This window comes from Alexandromys fortis, unplaced genomic scaffold, assembly GCF_014885135.2.
Source record: "Alexandromys fortis isolate MF-2015 unplaced genomic scaffold, M_Fortis_MF-2015_v1.1 scaffold_80, whole genome shotgun sequence".
NCBI lineage: Eukaryota > Metazoa > Chordata > Mammalia > Rodentia > Cricetidae > Alexandromys > Alexandromys fortis.
In genome coordinates, this window is record NW_026068174.1 from 5,943,165 (window position 1) to 5,963,808 (window position 20,644).

The window sequence follows — 20,644 nt, forward strand, 5'->3', positions numbered from 1 at the left end:
GCCGGGCAATGGTGGTATAAAACTTTGTACTCACTAAGATAGGATTAATAGCATTATTTTCTCTGAATTTGACATATACAAATAGACTGGATAAGCCGGGTGGTGGTGGCGCACACCTTTAATCCCAGCACTCAGGAGGCAGAGACGGGCGAATCTCTGTGAGTTCTAGACCAGCCTGGTCTACAAGAGCTAGTTCCAGGACAGGCTCCAAAGCCACAGAGAAACCCTGTCTCGAAAAAAAAAAAAAAAAAAAAAAAAAAAAAAAAAGTGAGATGCTACACTTCCTTTAAATGCAACCCGCCTGCCGCCACAATAAAGACTGTATCTCCCGTGCTTATTCTCCCATTCGTGTTCTAGGCTAGACAAAACGCTTTCCGAATCCGACGGGTGCTTCTTCTAGAAGCCCTCTTTCAGAAGTGGGACAATGATGGCTCAGGCTTTCTGAATCTGAATGAAATTGATGATCTCTTGTACACATACAAGGAGGGGATGGAGAAAGAATCCATGAAGAAAGGTAAACTATCAGCATCTTCCTATTTAAGTTGCAGCAAAAACTTTCAGTTTCTCGTCTCTGTGCCATATACACAAAGTCAGAAACGAGCATTCCAGGTGGAGAGGGACTCGGTTGGAAAAGTTCTTGTGATAGGAGCTTAGGCTCTGAATTTGGATCTCAGCATCTGCATAAAAGTCAGGCACCTCAGCACTGGGGAGGCAGAGACCCAAGGATCCCTGGAGCACAGTGGTCAGCCAGTCAGTCCAGCTAAATCAGTGACCAGGTTCAGTGGGTGACCCTGTCTTGAAAATAGTGGGAAACAATATAGGAAGTCAGCCAGCATCAGTCTCTGGCCTTCATACGCACTCATAAATATATATCACACACACACACACACTCACACACACACATGCAGATGTGTGCACGTTAGCTGTTCCAAACTTGCTGAAACATTTAATTTTTTTTCTCCTTTCAATCCTGGGATTGAATTTACAGCCTTATGTATGATGGCCAAGCACTCCGAACTGTATCTTTCTATCCCTTTCTTTAGTTTTAAATTTTTATTTTTTTTTTCTTTCTTCGAAACAGGGTTTCTCTGTGTAGCCCTGGCCATCTTGGAATTCACTCTGTAGACCAGGCTGGCCTCGAACTCAGAGAGATCCACCTGCCTCTGCCTCCTGAGTGCAGGGATTAAACTAAACATGTGCACCACCACCATCCAGCCATTAAAAAAAAATTTAAATGTTTTATTAAGCTTTCCAGACTGTTTTTTTAACTTATTTATTTATTATATATACTATAATCTTTCTGCGTATATGCCTGAAGGCCAGAAGAGGGCGCACCAGACCTTATTACAGATGGTTGTGAGCCACCATGTGATTGCTGGGAATTGAACTCAGGACCTTTGGAAGAGCAGTCAGTGCTCTTAACCACTGAGCCATCTCTCCAGCCCCCTCCAGACTGGTTTTAAACTGGCTGTTTAGTCTAGGCCAACCTTGAACTTTCAATCCTCCTGCCTCAGCCCACTGAGTAACTGGGATTGCAGGCCTATACCACCAGACCCAGAAGTTCAGAGCTATTAAATGGGAATCAGTTGAGTACCAGTGTGTGCAGATGAATAGGAACCTGTGTGTGCTCCAGAGGGGAGCACACTGCAGAGTGTTTTGAGCCCAGCCCTTGAGCCCTGGCAAATTCTGTCTGTGAACTGATTTCTTTCACTTCTAAGGCTAACAATTCCCAAACCTGCAGCATCATTGCCTGAATTCATAGTTTCCCTGCTTTTCTAAGTTCTAAACTATCAAGTCTGGCTGGGTCTAAAGTTCCTCTTCGGTATGCTAATTCTTTATTCTCTTTAATGATTCTTCTGGAGGCGTGGTTTTGAGACAGGGTTTCTCTGTGTAGCTGTGGCTGTCCTGGAACTCGCCCTATAGACCAGGCTGGCCTTGAACTCACAGAGATCCACCTGCCTCTGCCTCTGCCTCTGCCTCTGCCTCTGCCTCTGCCTCTGCCTCTGCCTCTGCCTCTGCCTCTGCCTCTGCCTCTGCCTTCCATCCAAGCATGTACCACCACTACCCACCCTCTTTACTGATCTTTTTCCTCTTCCTTTTCTTCTTTTTTTTTCTTATATTTTTACTTCCTCGAGCTGACATAAAACTACAATTGTTTTCTAGAAAATTGTAAGCTGGTTGTTTATAGTGTGCTCTTCCCACAGGTTTGTCTGACGTTTCCTTGTGGTTAAACCCAGGTTATTCATCTTTTGGCAGGATCTGAACACATAATCAATATTTTATTTTTATTGAACTCTATTAGAAACCCTATGCTGATAACATTGATCAGTTGATTAAAGTGATATATGCTGGGCTGGATATATAGCCCAGTAAGTAGTGTACTTGCCGCACAGACACAAAGCTCTGAGTTTGAATCCCAGCACTTCATAAACTAGGTTTCATGGTACACATCTGTAGAATCAGGCTGGTCTCAGCTACACAGCAAGCTCAAGGCTAATCGGAGATACATGATAACTCTCAAAACGTTTTTCTATTGAGCCCTTCTACTTTAAAGTCACTTTTTTCTGTTTATGAGTAGTATTTTGTAAATGCACTTTGAACCTTTATAAAAGTTTTTCTCTTCTGTCCACCTTTTGTTTATAATAGTATGCAGCAGTTTCTTGTGGCTATAATCCAATCTTATCATTGTTTTCATGCTCATATTGACCCAGATTTAGTCCTTTGTGTCTGGCTTCTATGTCCTCTCGTCTCTCCCACTCTCAACTCTGTATTATGAAAATGCTCAAATGCACAGCCAGTCTGAACGAATCTTGTGAAGAGGCCCCAAACACCCACAGCCTAGGCTCGACCATCGACACTTTCCCATGGCTTCTTGTCTCTCTGTTGACTCCTTATCTTTCCATCTATTTCTGGTATTTTTGATTCATGTTAAAGTGAAATGTACACTTCTACCTGAATACACAGGTATGCATGTACTTCCCACAAAGTTAGGTGTGTAAATTTTAAGTGTAAATTCATGAGCAGTGTAGTTGGTACTTCTTAGGAGGGATAGAACAAAAGGCTCCTCCATGTCCTTTTACCCATGCAGCATTCCCAAGGCAACCACTGAGGGGTTTCTACCATAATTTCTCTTGTCTAGAGCCTCATGAAAGCAGAATCATACGATACACACTCTTTTAGGTGAGGCTTCTTTGCACTCAGCATGATTTTTCTTGAGACTCTTAGACGTTGAGGGTTTCTGAACCACCGTGCAGGTAGGTATTTTCTCTTTTTAAAGGAATGCAGACAGTTCTCTCTAGCGTGTTAATGTCTCCATCGTTCTTGAGCACTCCTTGGCTTTCTGATATGAGATCTTCCGGGTACATCCTATGCTTCGCCTGTTTCCATCCTGAATAATCAGCTTCCTCAGGAACTACCTTAGCTTTTTTTTTTTTAATTGAAGGGTAGTGTTTAGAAGTCAAGATGTGATTCATACACGGGCTCATTTCTCCGAAGGCACTATTCTCGGGTTTCTCAGGAGAAAGAGGTAGTTCAGAGTACAGCTAGGTTTGGGGGTTCAAATTCTGACATTAGGAGGTGTCCAGTTCTTCCCTTCTTCTCTTGCTTTCAGCCCAGCCCTCTCTCTTCTCTGTTTTGGTCCTATTGTCATACAACCCTTTTCTTTGTGGTAAGCAGGGTCAGACTCACATTATCTCAGGATCATTCAAGTCAACAGGGATGAAATGGAATATCCTCCACCTGATCACTCGAGCAAAAAAGTCTGACATTCAGACATGATGGCAAACACCTTTAACCCTAGAGCCCAGGAGTTCAAGTCCAGCCTAGTCTATGCAGCAAGTTCCAGGCTATCCAGGACTGAATAAACAAGCAAACAGAAAAGACCTGGTGTCATTCCACACTAAACCAGCCACTCTGACTAGAGGCATGGAATGCCCTGGCTGGTATGACCCTGGAGTACATGTTCTACCTCTAAAGCTACAATGGATCCCACTCAAACCCACGAGCAGCGATGAAAGGAGAGTGGTTTCCCCAAGGCAAAACCGTAACTACAAACACTAGGAGGAAAATCAGTGGCTGCTTAACTACGGAAGTAAGAGCTCACACATGACAATTACAGGTTCAGGCAGTGCTTCCTAATTGTCAAGTAAACGGTACTGGATGGATGTTCTCATCATTAAAGGGAAGGAAAAAGCACAAGGAAGGCATTTTGAGAGAAAAGCTAGGACCCACTTGAGAAGGAAGGGGCATGTGCCCTATCAGTTACTCTCCTCTGCTGTGACAAAAATCCCTAATCAAAGCAGCGTACAGAAGGGAGGGTTTACTTTGACTCTCAGTTTGGGGCATGGGCCATCATGGTGAGGAACGTGTGGCGTCAGGAGAAGGAGGTAGCTGGCACATTGTCGTTGCTGCCACAGTCAGGAAGCGAACAGGGGAGCATGCTGGAACTCAGCTCACTTTCTCTTTTTTCTTTAGTTTAAGGGATCTAGCTCAAGGAAGGTACTCTGCCACCTCAATTAACCCAATCTAAAAACTCCCTCACAGATAGGCCCAGAAATTCGTTACCAGGGTAATTATTGATCCTATCAGGTTAGCAATCATTATAAGCCATTACATCTGTTTGCCTTGTTAATGTATAATAAATGTCAAAATGCTTTCATAGATGCACCAGGAGACATGTACCAAAATGCTTATAATGCAGCTTCTAGGAGTGGAATATTAAAAATACATGAAATGCATATTGCCAGGAGAACAAATAATCAATGATGTTTCACTCACATAATGAATACAGTGGCTAAGATGAACGAGTCAAAGCTACACAAATAACATGATATACTTGTAATTTAATGTTGAATGAAAAAACAAGTCCTGGGGCTGGAGAGTCCAGGGGCTGGAGATTCCTGGGGCTGGAGAGTCCAGGGGATGGAGAGTCCTGAGCCTGGAGAGTCCTAGACTGGACTTAGTTTTTATTTTTATGTCTATGGGCATTTTTGCATATATATGCATATACACCATATGCATGCCTTGTGCCCTTGGAGGTTAGAAGAGGGTGTCAGATCCTCTGAAACTGGAGTTACAGATGGTTGTGAGATGCCATGTGGGTACTGGGAATCAAATCTGGGTCCTCTGGAAGAGCAGCCAGTACTCTTAAACTTCTGAGCTATTTCTCTAGCCCCTTGCTTAAAAAAAAAAAAAAGCAGTGGGAGTGGGGGCTGTCTCTAACTCTTTTGCCTGCTTTTGGGACCCTTTTCCTCCTACTGGGTTGCTTTATCCAGCCTTATTTTGAGGGGAGGGGCCTAGTTTCATTGCACCTTGATAAGCATGTTTGGTGGATATCCCCAGGAGGCCTGCCCCTTTTTGAAGGAGTAGATCTGGGGTATAGGACAGGTGGTAGGGAGGGACTAGGAGAAGAAGGAGGGGAAACTATGACCGGAATATAATATATGGTAGAACGATAGCTTTTTTAAAGTGCAGATGCAGATATATGGAAGCCGTGGTCAGGAACTATGAGTAGGAGAGAATACCATTCTTTGATGACACGGAGGGCAGGTATGATTTGAAACTAGGCTAGATTCAAGAGGGAACTTGAATCATGGAATTGCATAATACAAGCTGTGTGGGTTGCTTTAGTTTGGCCTTTTGAGAAAAACAAGATCATCTCAGGCAGCCCAGGCTGTTTCCAAACCTCAAGCTCTTTCTGCTCTAGCCTCCTAAATCCTGGAACGTATAAGCACTGTGTGCTGTGCTGTGTGTGTGTGTGTGGTATATGGTGTATGTGTGTCTATATGTGTGTATGTGTGATGTGTATATGTGTTTATGGTATTATATGTGTGTGTGATGTGTATTGTGTGTAGTGTGTGTTTGTGTGTGGTGTGTATGTGTGTGTGATGATGTGTATTGTGTGTGGTGTGTATGTGTGTTATATATGTATGTGTGTTTGTGGTATTATATGTGTGTTGTGTGTGTGATGTGTATATGTGTGTTTGTGGTACTCTGTGTATTTTGTGTATGTGTGTGGTGTGTGTATGTGTATTTGTGGCATTATATGTGTGTGTGATGTGTCTGTTGTATGTGTGTGGTGTGTGTATGTGCATTTGTGGTATTATATGTATGGTGTGTGTCTGGTATTGTGTGTCCTGGAGAATGAACCCAGGGCTCTGTGGATACTAGTCGAGTCCAATACCCCTGAGACATAGTCCTAGCCCAACAGGTAGTGTTTTTAGTTTTAAAAATATGTATGAATCATTTACTATTAGTAAGCCTACTATAAAGTGATAAAATCTATTTGGGGTTATAAAAGTAGGAATGGAAATGAGTGGCTAAAAGGGGCAGTGCCAAAGAGCAAAAAGATAGGATTGGGAAGACAACAGTCAGGAGTTACAGTAGGCTCTAGGAATTCATCTGGCTGGAGGTAGAATTAAAAGCAAACGTAGCCAGCATAGAAGTCATACTGAATTCATACAGGAAACCAGTCTCAGTGCTCAGAAATTCCTTTAATGTACTCACTTATCCATAGAACATACCTGTGAGGGCTTCAGCTTTCTCTCAGGTTAATAAACTTTAGTCCATTTTCTCTTTCTCACGTCTTTTAGCTAAACTGCACATCCAATTTCCAAACTCCCATTCTGGTCATGAAGTCAAATTGTCTTCAAAGCAATTTCAGAGGTACATAGAATTGGTTGTGTCTGAACTCAGGGGCAATGAAGACCAAGTTCTGGACAGTGTTGTGGAATTCCTGATGGGTGCTTTAGAGAGAAGCCACACTGAGGGCCTAAGGAACTGTGCAAGACAGAAATGGCTACATCAGATCCAACATGCTGCAGAGACAAGTGGGGTGTCCCTGGAGCCAGTGTATACTGAGACCTTTAGGGCCCTCACACAGGTATGCTTTCTAAGGTGATGTAAGAGGAAATATGTTCTCACAGGATGTGATATTCACTGGCTACATAGGAGGAACACATAAAATTTGCTTGGAAAGGAATCACTGAGTGATGCTACAGATGATTTATTTATTACAAAAAATATAAATGACTCAGACCTAAGTGAGGGGCTGGGAATGTAGTTCCATTGCTAGGGTGTCTAACATGTATGGGGCTCTTCGTTAATCCCAGTACTAGAGGGAACATAAAATGGGAGAAGGGAGAGGCTCTGACTGCTAAATCCAGCCTTGGGAGAGGTGAGACTTCTCTAGTAGTTTGGTTGTTTTGCTTTTCTGGTTTTCAGTTGAACCCCAATATCTGTCTCTGGGTTTTTATTATTTGTGCTACAAATGATGTCCTGGAAATGTATTTGTTCTGAGAATCAAATATGCCAAGGCTTATATAATTGAATGGTAATGAAAAATGCCAGTAGGGTGCAGGCTGCATTTACTTTGCATGATGCTTGCAGAATAATTTACCCATCAAAAAAGAATTTTTAATTATTTAAAGTTTATCTTAACTGTAAAGAGAAACAAAATTATGACGTTTGCAGAAAAATGGAGCATTTTAGAAATATTAGTGATGTTACCCAGACTCAGAAGGGTAAGAATTGCTTGTTCTCACTCATAAACAGAGCCTAACTTTTTATAATGTGTATCTGTGAATAAAGGGAATGGTGTTACTCAGAGTTCTATAGAGAAGCCAAACTGACATTATACACACACACACACACACACACACATGCACAAACACACACACATGCACACACACACACACGCACACACATGCACAAGCACACGCACACACACATATCTACATGTGGGATGGCATACACCTTTAATCCCAGCTTCCAGGAGGCAGAGGCAGGAGGATCTTTGTGAGTTCAAGACCATCCTGGTCTACACAGTGAGCTCCAGGATTACTTAGAAAGACCCTGTCTCAGACAAAAGGTGTGAGGGGGAGGGGTATTAGAATGGCTTACAGGCTGTGGTCCAGCTAGTCCAACAGTGACTGTCTGACAATGAAAGACCTAAGGCTCCAGTAGCTGTTTAGTCCATGAGGCTGGATGTCTCAACTGGTCTGCAGTTTCCACTGGAATCCCGGAGAAATAGACTCCAACACCAGTGAAGGAATGACCTTGCCAGCGAGAGTGAGAGCAAGCAGGCAAAGAGCAATGCTTCGTTTTTCCATGTCGTTTATAGGCTACCCCCAGAAGTTGTGGCCAAAAGTTAAGCTAGATCTTCCTCAAAGGATCCAAATTTAGGGTGGGTCTTCCCCCTCAAATAATTAAACCAAGAAAAATCCTTCACAGGTGTACCCAGCATCTTATGTTTTGGTTAATTTGACATGTAGTCAGGTTGACATCAAGAATAGTCACCACAGGAATGATACCGACTGTGAGACTGAATGAGAGACCACGAGAAGGGAACGAGAAGTGTTGAGGAGAGAGGCGAATGCGAAGGGTCACATGTAGCATGAAAACAGAAAGGAGGCCATGGGGGTGGGGAGGAAAGAGTGGATGGAAGAAGAAAGAACAAAAACAAACTTGGATGAATGCCACAGTAAAACCTAATCTTCTAAGTCTTCGTCTCCGAGAAACTCTTTTCCGAAATGACCCTGATGAAATCCAGACGTTAGGAATTCCCTGAGGCTGGAAAATGGCTCAGCTGTTAAGTGCACTTGCCGCTCTTGCAGAGGACTCAGCTTCAGTTCCCAGCCCCCACCTGGTGACTCACAATCACCTGTAACTCCAGTTCCAGGAGAGCTAATGTCCTCTTCTGGCCTCTGCTGGCACCAGGCACGCAAATGCATGTAGAGAGAGCAGCCATACACATGACATAAAAATAAAGAAATCTTTTTAAAACCTGGAGCAGATCCTAGGGAGCTTTGCTTTTCCGTTCCTGTTTAGATGGAGGAAGAGAGATGAGTAGGCTGGAGGCCTCTCTTGCTACGCCCTCGGGAGTCAATACGCTTTGCTGAGGCCCTCACCTCACTAGGATTGTGGTTCTAAAGGATCTAAGTTTTGAACCTTTAATTTGATTAGAGTTAAGAGGTTTTGTTGAGGTTTGGGTTATGTTTATTTTTAGTAAAGCAACCTAACTCCACATAAGTCACTCATTCCCCTAAATACAAGTCAGGTTTGAAGGGCAATGTCCTTTTTGCACTGCCCGTGACTGGTAATATCTGCATCATTTATTCAATGAAATTATTGGTGCTAGATTCCCAAATAGGCTAGCAAAGGGATTAGGGGATCTCTGTAGCCCTTGACAAATACAAATCCATGATCAGAAATATCTTGTCCCAGGATGCTGAGGCTCATGGAAATAAGAAGATCAGTGCCCACATTTCCCTCTTAGAAGAAAACATACTCCTGCCAGAGAGAGGGGACGTTCTCTTGAGGAATGTGGCTTGTACCCTAGATGATGCTCCATTTGTACTGAACAAAGTGCTCTACAGGGACATGAAGGGAATCAGGTAAGAACTTGAAGAGTCCGTTTCTTTCTATGCACTTTAAAGATAGGGTCTCATGTACTTCAAGCTGGCCTCCAACTCCCTGTGCAGTCAAGGCTAGCCTTGAACTCCTGATCCTCTTGCCTCTCTACCTTACAAGTCTGGATTACAGGTTTGTGCCACCATGCCTGGCTCTGGGTATATCTTTCTAAAACAGTTTTTTCCCTTCTGAAGTGAATTGGCTTTAAACCTTAGTGATTTGCTCAAGAGAGAACTGTCTCTAAGTCACCAGCACTTCCAGAATGGGACCTGATGGGCTTCCAGTCCTAAGTGGTTTTTGTTGTTGTTGTATTTTTATCAGATTATTTATTTTGTGTATACGGGTATTTTGCTGGGATGTATGTTTGTCTGTGCATCACTTGCATGTCTGGCGCCTGTAGAGGCCAGAAGAGAGTATCAGATCCCCTGAAACTAGAGTTATGAGCATCATGTGGGTTCTGGGGATGGAACCCAGGTCCTCTAAAGAGAAACAGTGCTCTTAACTGCTGATCCATCACTCAAGCCTCATGATCCTAATTGGTTCTACCAGATCATTTCTCATTCTGAAAAAGGTTCACTGTTTAGGGGCTCGGTTTTACACTGTCGGCTCTATAATTGGGATCCTCTGTTAGAATCTATGGTTGGTTCCTTATTTCTGTTTCTCTTTCGTGGTACTGGAGACTGGAGTGCATGCCTCACGCATGCCACACACATAGTCTCTTCCTTTGAACTACTTCTAGCCCTAAGATTTATTTTTAAGTTTTCCAAGTCAGACACTCTAAACTGGTGATAGTACCTGATCCACTCCCCTCCATATAATGCTTAGAATTATAGAAGACTGAATTTTGTCTTCTCTGTGGTTTGATCTAAAGCCCGTGACTTTTCTCTATCCTTTTTTATCCCTTTTCAACAGCTTTACAGTAGTGGATAAAGGCAAGCCAATCCATGTCCCACAAGTTCAGCACCATGGGAATGTCTTCTTCTGGAATAATTCCCGCAGTAAGAAGGAGCATAATGGTTCATTCCTGGCTCTGCCTCTTCAGGATGTGCATATGAGGATCTTTGGGGTCCTGGCAGTTGACACTCTTCGCGATCCTCATGAAATAAACATCTTCCTACCTCATGAGATCAAATTCTATCAGGTAAGTTAGAAGTCTACAAGAGCAGTAGTCAAGAGCTTCTCTGTCTATAGTCTTCAAAGTCAACCCCGAAAGCCGGGAAGGAGAGGAAAGCTCTAAGTAGACCGTGTCACCATACTTGTTCTGTTGCCCTTATTCTCAGCCTTCTGGCATGTTCCTTATAATTTGTGAAGGACTTGGACACAACCATACTCGAGCCTCTCTGGGAATATTGTTCATATTTCTCCTAGCACTAGCATAGGAAGAGAAGATGACGCTTTGTAACAGAACTAATGACTAACCCCCTGAGATCCACGAAAGAGGAACGAACATGTAGAAGGGTGTGCTGGGTAGCTTTAACTGTTATCTTGACACAACCAGACTAACTGGGGCGAGAGTCTCCATGGGGATTATGTAGATTAGGTTAGCCCACGGGCCTATCAGTACAGGTTATCTTGGTTGTTAATTGCTATAGGAATTGCTATTGTGGGCAGCACCATTCAAAGGCAGGGATCTGTAGGCAGCATCATTCCAAAGGCAGAGAGCTCCTGAACAGTGTAGGAGGAAACAAGTTGAGTATAGCAGCTAGCAAGCAAAGATACTTACGTTTATTCTCTTTCCACTCTTGACCATGCATGTGATGCTTTTTCAGCAGTTCTTGACCTTGAATAACTTCTTTTTTTAATTTATTTATTTATTAAAGATTTCACTTCTTCCTAACGCTGTGACTCTTTAATACAGGTCCTCATGATGTAGTGACCCTAACCATATATTATTTTCATCCTGCTTCATAACTGAAAATTTGCTACTGTTATGAATCATAACATAAATGCTTTAAGAGACAGAGGTTTGCCAAAGGGGCCATGCCCCACAGGTTGAGAACCACTGCTTTAGCTGCTTTAAGTTCCTGAAAGAACACACTGCGGTCTGGAGTTAGCCCTCTCTTTCCTGAGTTGTGTCAGGATATTTTTTTTCACAGCATCAAAAATGAAGCTAGGAGAAAGGAATATGTTTGTTTTTTATTATAGTGCTCCCTATCAACTCCTTTGCTCTCTTCACAAGGGATACAAAATCATGATACGCATCCTTATAGTTCTTGTTTAGTATTCTAACTTTTGAGGAAAATGAAGAAGCCCAAATCTTTCTTGAGAATTCATGTTTTCAAATTAGATCATGAAAATGCCAGGCACATTTCAGACTGTGAAATAGCTGGTATATTTTTATCTAATTTTATGGGTAGAAATTGCAATAAAGCTATAGATTTAAAGCCATGGATGCTGTGGTCTGTTGTAAGATTTTTCTTCAGTCTGCCAGCTCACAAATAATAACACAGAGACTTATTAATTAAAGCTCAGCCTATAGCTTGGGCTTGTTCCTAACTCGCTCTTATAACTTAAATTAACCCATTTGTATTGATCTGTGTTCTATTACATGGTGTTACTGCTCTTCCATCTTGCACCTCCTGTTTTCTCTCTATGTCTATTGATGTTTCTGCCTTTCTCCTTCTCAGAGTCCTCTCTGTCCCCAGAAATACTGCCTATTCCTCCTGCCTAGCTATTAGCTGTTCAGATTTTTATTAACACCAATTACAGCAAATATATCTTCACACAGTGTACAAATATCTCACAATATTTCCTAAAAAGGAAAGGCTTTAACTCTAACATAATAAAACTATATACAGTAAGAACAATTATCAGGTAAGAATTACATTTATAATATCCAGTCTATTTGTTTTTTTTAAAACTTTATTTTTTTATTTTTATTTTTGGTTTTTCGAGACAGGGTTTCTCTGTGGTTTTGGAGCTTGTCCTGGAACTAGCTCTCGTAGACCACGCTGGCCTCGAACTCACAGAAATCCGCCTGCCTCTGCCTCCCAAGTGCTGGGATTAAAGGCGTGCGCCACCACCACCTGGCTTATCCAGTCTATTTGTATATGTCAAATTCAGAGAAAGTAATGCTATTAATCCTATCTTAGTGAGTACAAAGTTTTATACCTAAACCATTTTCTATCATTACTTGTATTACCATTCTAAAACTATCTTTTTAGATCTTAAAAAATCTTCTTAGATAAAAAATTTAAGCTTTTTGTTTCTTAACCTTATAAACTTTGTAATTCATATGTAAGTTTCTCTTCTGAATTTGGTAACAAGAAAAACTGTAAAACTATAATTATCTTCTCTTTAACCACGTCAGAGACATGAGAAGGATAGAATATTATTTAAGTAAACAAGAAATGCGGAGCAAGCAATATCCAAAACTAAGAAACAACATAGACATCTGGCCTCCTGGACAGTCAACCATGGTTCCTCTGTAATTTTGGGACATCTGTCTTTGACCTACAAATCTAAAATATCTTGACAAACTTTTCTCTGAAGCAGGAATTTTGAAGGACTGTCCTATCTTGTCTTGGCAAAGTTCGACTATTGCTTTATTTTGAGTCCTTCTTGTTCAATTTGGATAACACACTGTCAGCAGTCAAGGCAAGGGCAATTTTTTGCCCAGTGGTTAACTTTGCCACAATAAAAGCAAACTCAATATGGAGGTTCTTTGATGTCCATCATCCTTTTTTGAAGAAAATTGGTGCTTCCAGGAGCATACATGTCTCACTGCCATGAAAATCCTTAGGTTATTAAAACATCTTAAATGCCATATTCTGTAGGTCTCTGAAGTATTTGAAGACCACCTGTCAATCTAAAATATATCTCTGTTTCACCTTGAAAACATACCTAATATGACTACAAGTTTCATTATTATAGATGACTAACTACTAACCTGTATTTCTTAATTATTTTAAATAGCTTTCAAGTACTAGAACTTTGTATTACAGTTTTAAATAAGCTGCATAGATATAATACCTAAAACAAGAATAGAAAAATCTATACAGTATAACAAAAATAACCTTGAATTTGTATCAATATACAAAAATCCATATCTATGTAAAATATTTGAGATTAATAGTTGTTTTAGTTTAAATGTAGATTTAATAATATTGCCTTTTATTCTATCATTTCTATATTATAGTTCCCCTTTTCCCCCTTCAGAAAGAGGTTCTTGAATCTAATAACCTTTGTTTAGTTTTTTTTTTCTGACCATTACCAATAACAATTTGTAACCAACCCCCCTAAATAATGACAAGCATCCATACACCACCAAATGACCAAAAACCACCTCCCCACCTCTTAGGAATATGGGTGTCATGTTCTTTAGACTGTTTCCCATCATCTTGGGGTGATAACATCTTTAGGGAACCCTGAGAAAACTGGGATAATGATCAAGCCCTGGGAAAACTAGCTGTAAAATTTGCTGTCCAGTATCCTTGTGATGGGAAAGTATAGAGCTTATCTGAAGTCCCGGATAGAGTAGTCTGTGAGCCTGGACCCTCTCAGCTAGCAGTTTTGAAGCTGTTCTGGATGCAGAATTTTGAGGAAACTGCAACAGAGGCATTCTGAGGGGCTGAATCACTTGGGATACTTGTCTTTATTGGTCCCTGGTCCTTTTTTTTTCTGAAAACACATACAAACTTTTAAAGGTAACATATATATCTGTATTAACACAATTATGGAATTGTGGTGTGCACAAGTTAGATAAAAATTATTTTTTAGTTCTATTTTTGAGCAGATAAAAGGCATTTGTCAATTTTATAAGTCCCTTTGGATCGCATAACCAAACTATAATATAAATCTCTATCTATCCATATAAAAGGTGTGTAATAATAAGTCATAAACCAACCAGATTTATCATGTCTCATCCAGTCTCAAAGTGGTTCCCCTATCAAGGAATCATCCTAGAGTTTTCTGTTTTGTTTGTTTTGTTTATTTATTTTTTTTATTTTTTGAGACAGGGTTTCTTTGTAGCTTTTGGAGCCTGTCCTGGAACTAGCTCTTGTAGACCAGGCTGGCCTCGAACTCATAGAGATCCGCCTGTCTCTGCCTCCCAAGTGCTGGGATCAAAGGAGTGCACCACCACTGCCTGACCATCCTAGAGTTTTTTGACAAGGCCACAACTGGGATTTATGGACTTCCCATCTATCCCCTCTCTGTGGAACAGTCTTATACTTGTAGGAAGAATGTGTAACTAGCATTTGTAAGTCTTGAAACCAAACATATTCTGTTCTGTTGACCTGGTGGTAAAGGTCATAGATACAAAAAAATTAATATTGGGAGTCAGGTTAATTCCAGAAATTGAGAGGCAGAGGTAGGTGGATCTCTATGAGTTCAAGGTCAGCTTGGTCTACACAGCAAGTTCTAGGCTAGACAGGCAGAGCCACACAATGAGAACCCATCCCAATAACAACAACAATAACAATAATGATAATAATAATAATAATAAAATGACTTTTCTTTTCTACGTTTATCTTATGACAGCACATATCTTTCGTAAAGTATAAACAGTTATATGGTCCTCTCTACACTTTTAGTGTCTTGATGATCCTTTTTGTGTAACAGAATCTCAGAGTACCTCCTGAGACCTGATTTTAACTAATTTGTTGATCATAGATTTAAGAGACGATTATTAGTGGCCACTTTGTAATTTTAGAAAACACAGGTTGAATTGTCTGTCTTCACAGGGCGTTGCCAATGCTTTCAGCACTGCCTATCACTATGTGCACAGCAGGGAGCATGTCCTGCACACTGTGATCACTGGCATCAGGTGGCTCTTCAGCATCACGTCTGGCATCAGCTCCATCACTACGTACTTCATTGAACCTAGCTCAGAGCAGGTAGGCAAAATCAGGCCATATAGACCTTTTCAATATTACACATTTACTAAGTATTAATGTCTCGCTAACATTTAAGAGTGATCTCATCAGGGATGTGGCTCAGTGGAAGATCACTTACGAGCATGCTCAAGGCTCCAGGTTTGGTCCCGGAACCACACACACAAAAAGAAACAAGCAAATAAAATTTTGACACCCCCCCCCAACTCAAAACTCTTGGTAGCACATAAGAAGAATCTATTACAAATTGCCTTAGGCAAAAGGGAGTATTGCTTGAACAAAAAGAAGAAAGAGCGAGTCAGTTGGGGAAGTGGCTCAGAGGATGCAGACACTTTTTTGCAGGTCTGATGAGTTCGATCCCCAGATCTAACATGGTCGTAGGAGAGAATCAACTATAGAGACTTGTCTTCTGACCACCACACATGTGGCACACATAACCCGTACACACATACATGTAGGTGAGAAAGACAGTGAGTGAGAATTTAGTTGGTTTCCAGTATGACCAGATCCAGGACCTCCTGAAGATAGACTTTCTCCTTAAGGCAAGTAAGATACTTAGGAAAAAGATCCAGTTTAAAAGGTCCAGCATTAGCCGGGAGGTGGTGGCACACGCCTTTAATCCCAGCACTCGGGAGGCAGAGGCAGGCGGATCTCTGTGAGTTCGAGGCCAGCCTGGTCTACAAGAGCTAGTTCCAGGACAGGAACCAAAAGCTACGGAGAAACCCTGTCTCGAAAATAAAAAAAAAAAAAAAAAAAAGGTCCAGCATTTGGAGGGTGGGGCTGGAAAGATGGCTCAGTGGTTAAGAACACTGGCTGCTCTTGCAGAGGATCCAGGTTCAGTTCCCAGCAACCATGAAGCCTCTTGCAACCATTTGCAATTCCAGTTCCAGGAGATCCAATACCCTCCTCTGGCCTCCATAGGCCGCTGCATGCACATGGTACACATGAGCTCATGCATGCACACACCCCTAAATATTATAAAATAAATAAATATTCCAATTTGGGTGAGCTGAACAGACAACTCAGTGGTTATGTGCACTTATTATTCTTGCAGAAGACCTGGGTTCAATTCCCAGCACCCATATCAGGTGGGTCACAACTGCCCATAACTCCAGTTCCCAGGGTTCCAGCAGCCTCCTGTGGCTTCTGTGGGCACCCGCACACATGAGGTACACCTACAGATAAGCAGGCACACGTACGTGCACATAAATTATAACTTTATTTTTAAGCTTTAATTTTGAAACCTACGAAGGAAAACTTGTTCTGACTCATCCTGGGATGCATCCAGCGGCCAAGGAGGCAGCACATGCCAGAATCATCTGAGTCAAGGAGGAAGCGGGGAGAATGCCGCTCTCAGACAAATTACGTCATAGCAATAAACATTTAAAGGCTCCTTGTCTGTATAATGAAAGCTTGCTCCAGGTTTGCTTTGCTTCTTTCTACTCATCCTTAGCTTTAGAGTTTTCCACACCATGGGGGTGGATGAAAAGGCAACATCTTTAAAAGTAAATAAGGCCAGATATGATGGTTCATGTTCACAGTCCCAGGACTTCAGAGACTGAGGCAAAAGAATTGTGAGTTCAAAGTCAGTCTGAGCTATATAGTGAGACCTGGTCAAGGAAAGGAAAGAAATGAGGCCCCCATTTTCCTCTCTCCATGGCTTGGCCAAGCTGCTGAGGCCTTGGGACTAGAGAGCAGACGCACAGTACTCTTGATGTGTGGAAGAGATGCTGAGGATATCTTGTCTCTGCATCATTCCTGGGGGGGGGGGGTAGATTGGGGATAGGAGTAGGAACTTTCAGTTACCCTCATACCTAGAGCAATCCACTCCACCTATCAGGCTACCACCCCAGAAACGCCAAAGTGGCGTCTGAGAAAGATTTAGAAGCATTTTTTTCAGGGTTTTGAGAAATAAAGTATCTAGGGCAAATGGCCAAAATAGCCAAGTCAGTCAACAAGAAGCATGAGCTTCCAGTGTTTAATTTTAGTATCGTGACAACATGGGCAAAACCACGAGGACCACGGTCCATCTGCGCAGGGCCGTTTATAGCATGAAAAGACCATGCTGAAAGGTTAGGGGAAAGGCAGTCTGCCTTGAATCGAGGTCTTAGTGATGGCATGGCAAGGCAGAGACCACAACAGCTCTCAGAAACTGGTTCTCTCCTAACCACGTGGGTCGCAGGAATCAAACTCAGGTTATCAGGCGTAGCAGCAGGTGCCAAGTTCCTACACTCACTGAGCCATCTCACCAGCCTCCCCCCTTCAAAAAAGGGTTTTTTTTTTTTTCTTTTCTTTTCCTTTTCAAGACAGGGTTTCTCTGTGTAGCCCTGGATGTCCTGGAACTCATTTTGTACCAGGCTGGCCTCAAACTCAGATATTTGCTCCCCTCTACCTCCCAAGTGCTGGGATTAAAGGCATGTGCCACCATGCCTGGTTCCAAAGGGGTTTTAAATATAATTTGAAGCCGGGAAGTGGTGGCACACGCCTTTAATCCCAGCACTTTGGAGGCAGAGGCAGATGGATCTCTGTGAGTTCGATGTCAGCCTGGTCTACAGGAGCTAGTTCCAGGACAGCTAGGACTGTTACACAGAGAAACCCTGTCTTGAAAAAAATAATAATAATAATAATAATTTGAAATATCTGTTGGATCTCTAGGTGGAAGTGTTGAATGAGCAGTTGGGTGCTTGAGTGGGGTAACTATGATCTTGCTAATTTGGTGAAGTCATTTCACTACCAGTTGTCAGTATTTTATCCCTGCCTCTGTGTTTGTAGGCAGAGACTGCTCCTCCTTTTCCAGGTCACCCAGACCCAAATAATCACACAGAAGCTACATTAATTACAACACTGTTTGCTCAATGGCTCAAGATTCTATGGGATAACTCTTATATCTTAAAGTAACCCATTACTATTATTCTGTCTACCGCCACAAGGCTGTGGCTTACTGGGTAAGGTTCCCACAACCATCTCCTTTGGCAGTTACATGGCATCTCCTTGACTCTGCCTACTTTCTCTCTGTATTTCTGTTTGGATTTCCTGCCTGGCTTTACTCTACTAAGTCATTGGCCAAAACAGCTTCTTTAATAACCAATGATAATAAAACATATTCATAGCATACAGAAGGGAGTCCCACATCATGTGTTCTTAGCAACATGTCTTAGTTTTAAAATCAAACATAATCTGGAAAACGCTTTTCAGAAATCTCAAAGGCTCTGTTAAGGGTAAGGAAGGCCTAGCAGGGCTTCAGACCATGGCCAGCTTCCAGCTTCAGCAGGCGGTTCCCACCAGCTTCCCCTAGAGCAGTGCTGCTCAATCTTCCTACTGCTTCACTGTTTAAGACAGTTCCTCATGCTGTGGTGACCCCAGCCACAAAATTATTTTCATTGCTATTTCATAACTATAATTTTGCTACTGTTATCCATCATAATTATTTGTGTTTTCTGATGGTTTTCGGTGACCCCTAGAAAGAGGTCACTTTACCCCCAAATCGGTCATGACCCACAGCTTCCAAAATGGCTTCTTAAGTATTTTCCATTTGTAACCTCCTTTTGCCCAAGACTTTTTTATATAACCCCAAAAAGTATGGAAAATAGGTTTACAAATCCAATGTTTACTAATAATAAATTTATTTTTAAAGATTCTTTTGTTATAATCTTATGTAAAATTATGAAAGAAAAAGGAAATTGTAAACTAATTAGATGGATGTGTTTGCCTACTTTAAATAAAGAATTAGAATCTTGGCTGAAGATTTGATGCTGTAGTATAGAGAACATCTTCAACAGTTTTCAGAATTGATTGCGGCATTAACCATCAATTCTAAAAATGCTACTTTACTCCAAATACTAAAGGCAGAAGTTTGTTGATAATTGTGTCCTATTCCCAAATTAAAATTCATGTAACAATTTTTATGAAACTCAAATGTGCTCATTACACATTCAACAGCAATGTTTAAAATCAAATATTCTAACACAACATAATCCATGATACACTAATTTAATCCTTGTATGCCAAGGAATAATGGGAGAGAAATACTTAAAGTCTTTGTTTCAGTCTTGTACAATAAAAGAATTTCTGGAGGTTTCACCACCCCTGATTTCAAACTGTACTACAGAGCTGTAGTAATAAGAACTGTATGGTATTGGCATAAAAGCAGATAGGTTGATCAATGGAATCAAATCAAGACCCATCTGTAAACCCACACACCCATAGATACCTGATTTTTGATAAAGATGTCAGAAATATACAGTGGAAAAAGAAAAGCATCTTCAACAAATGGTTCTGGTCTAACTGAATTTTAGCATGTAGAAGAATGAAAATAGATCCATATCTATCACGCTGCACAAAACTCAAGTCCAAGTAAATAGAAGACTTCAACATAAAACCAGATACACTGAACCTGATAGAAGAGAAAGTGGGGAATAGCCTTGAATGCATTGGCACAGGAAACAACTTCCTGAATAGAACACTGTTATCTCAGGCACGAAAATGGACAATTAATAAATGAGACCTCATGAAACCGAAAAGCTTCTGTAATACAAACGACACCATTTAAGGGGTCAAGGACACCACAAGAAAACACACAGAACCAACTATTCAGTGCCCATAGGGCCTAAAAGAGATTGAACCAACAATCAGGGAGCCTGCATGGGTCTGACCTAAGCCCTCTGCATATATATATTATGGTTCTGTAGCTTGGTCTTCTTGTGGGACTCCTAACAGTGGGAGTGGGGGCTGTCTCTGACTCTTTTGCCTGCTTTTAGGATCCTTTTTCTCCTACTAAGTTGCCTTATCCAGCCTTAATATTAAGGGAGGTGTCCAGTTTTATTGCACCTTGATAGGCCATGTTTGGTTTATATCCCTGGGTGGCCTGTCCTTTTCTGAAAGGAAATGAAGGAGGAATGGATCTGCGGGAGAGGAAAGGTGACAGGGAGGGACAGGGAGCAGAGAAGGGAGGGAAAGCTAGGTCGTGGTATAATATATGAGAGATAGATACATAGATAAATAAGTCTTTGTTTTCTCCAATCCAACCATTACCCTTCTGTAAGCAGATTATTCTGTGTATATAAGGAAGTAACTGTGGTTAATGACACAGTAGTCTTGAGTCTGAGCCAGGGTGTCTCAGGCGGTGCTCCTTGGTGTGATATGGCATGACCCGGTGCACATGTTCCGTGTCACATGACGCAAATGGGCAAAGCCTGCTGGAAACATCTCAGTCATTTTGATTCTTAGCTAATTGTAGGTCGTTGCACATCCAGAAACATTTAATGATGAAATTCTATGTGACTCCCCCCCACTACATTTGGAGGTTGTGACATACATTGAAGAGGCTAAAAGTTGAAAACTGCTTAGAAGTAAGGGAAGTAAAGATGAACGGGGAGAATGAGAAAGAATCATGCATGGTAGGA

The 20,644-nt window shown here is 41.5% G+C and overlaps 1 protein-coding gene across 1 annotated transcript in view; it reads left to right on the forward strand.

Annotated features, from left to right (window-relative positions):
* Efcab5 (EF-hand calcium binding domain 5) overlaps positions 1–20,644 on the forward strand; it is a 106,645-nt gene that overhangs the window by 67,193 nt on the left and 18,808 nt on the right. Inside the window, exons 11-15 of the mRNA XM_050128606.1 lie at positions 358–514; positions 6,591–6,880; positions 9,223–9,392; positions 10,321–10,549; positions 15,093–15,245. Of these exons, the coding sequence (XP_049984563.1) occupies positions 358–514; positions 6,591–6,880; positions 9,223–9,392; positions 10,321–10,549; positions 15,093–15,245 (999 nt within the window). The remainder of the gene's footprint in view (positions 1–357; positions 515–6,590; positions 6,881–9,222; positions 9,393–10,320; positions 10,550–15,092; positions 15,246–20,644) is intronic.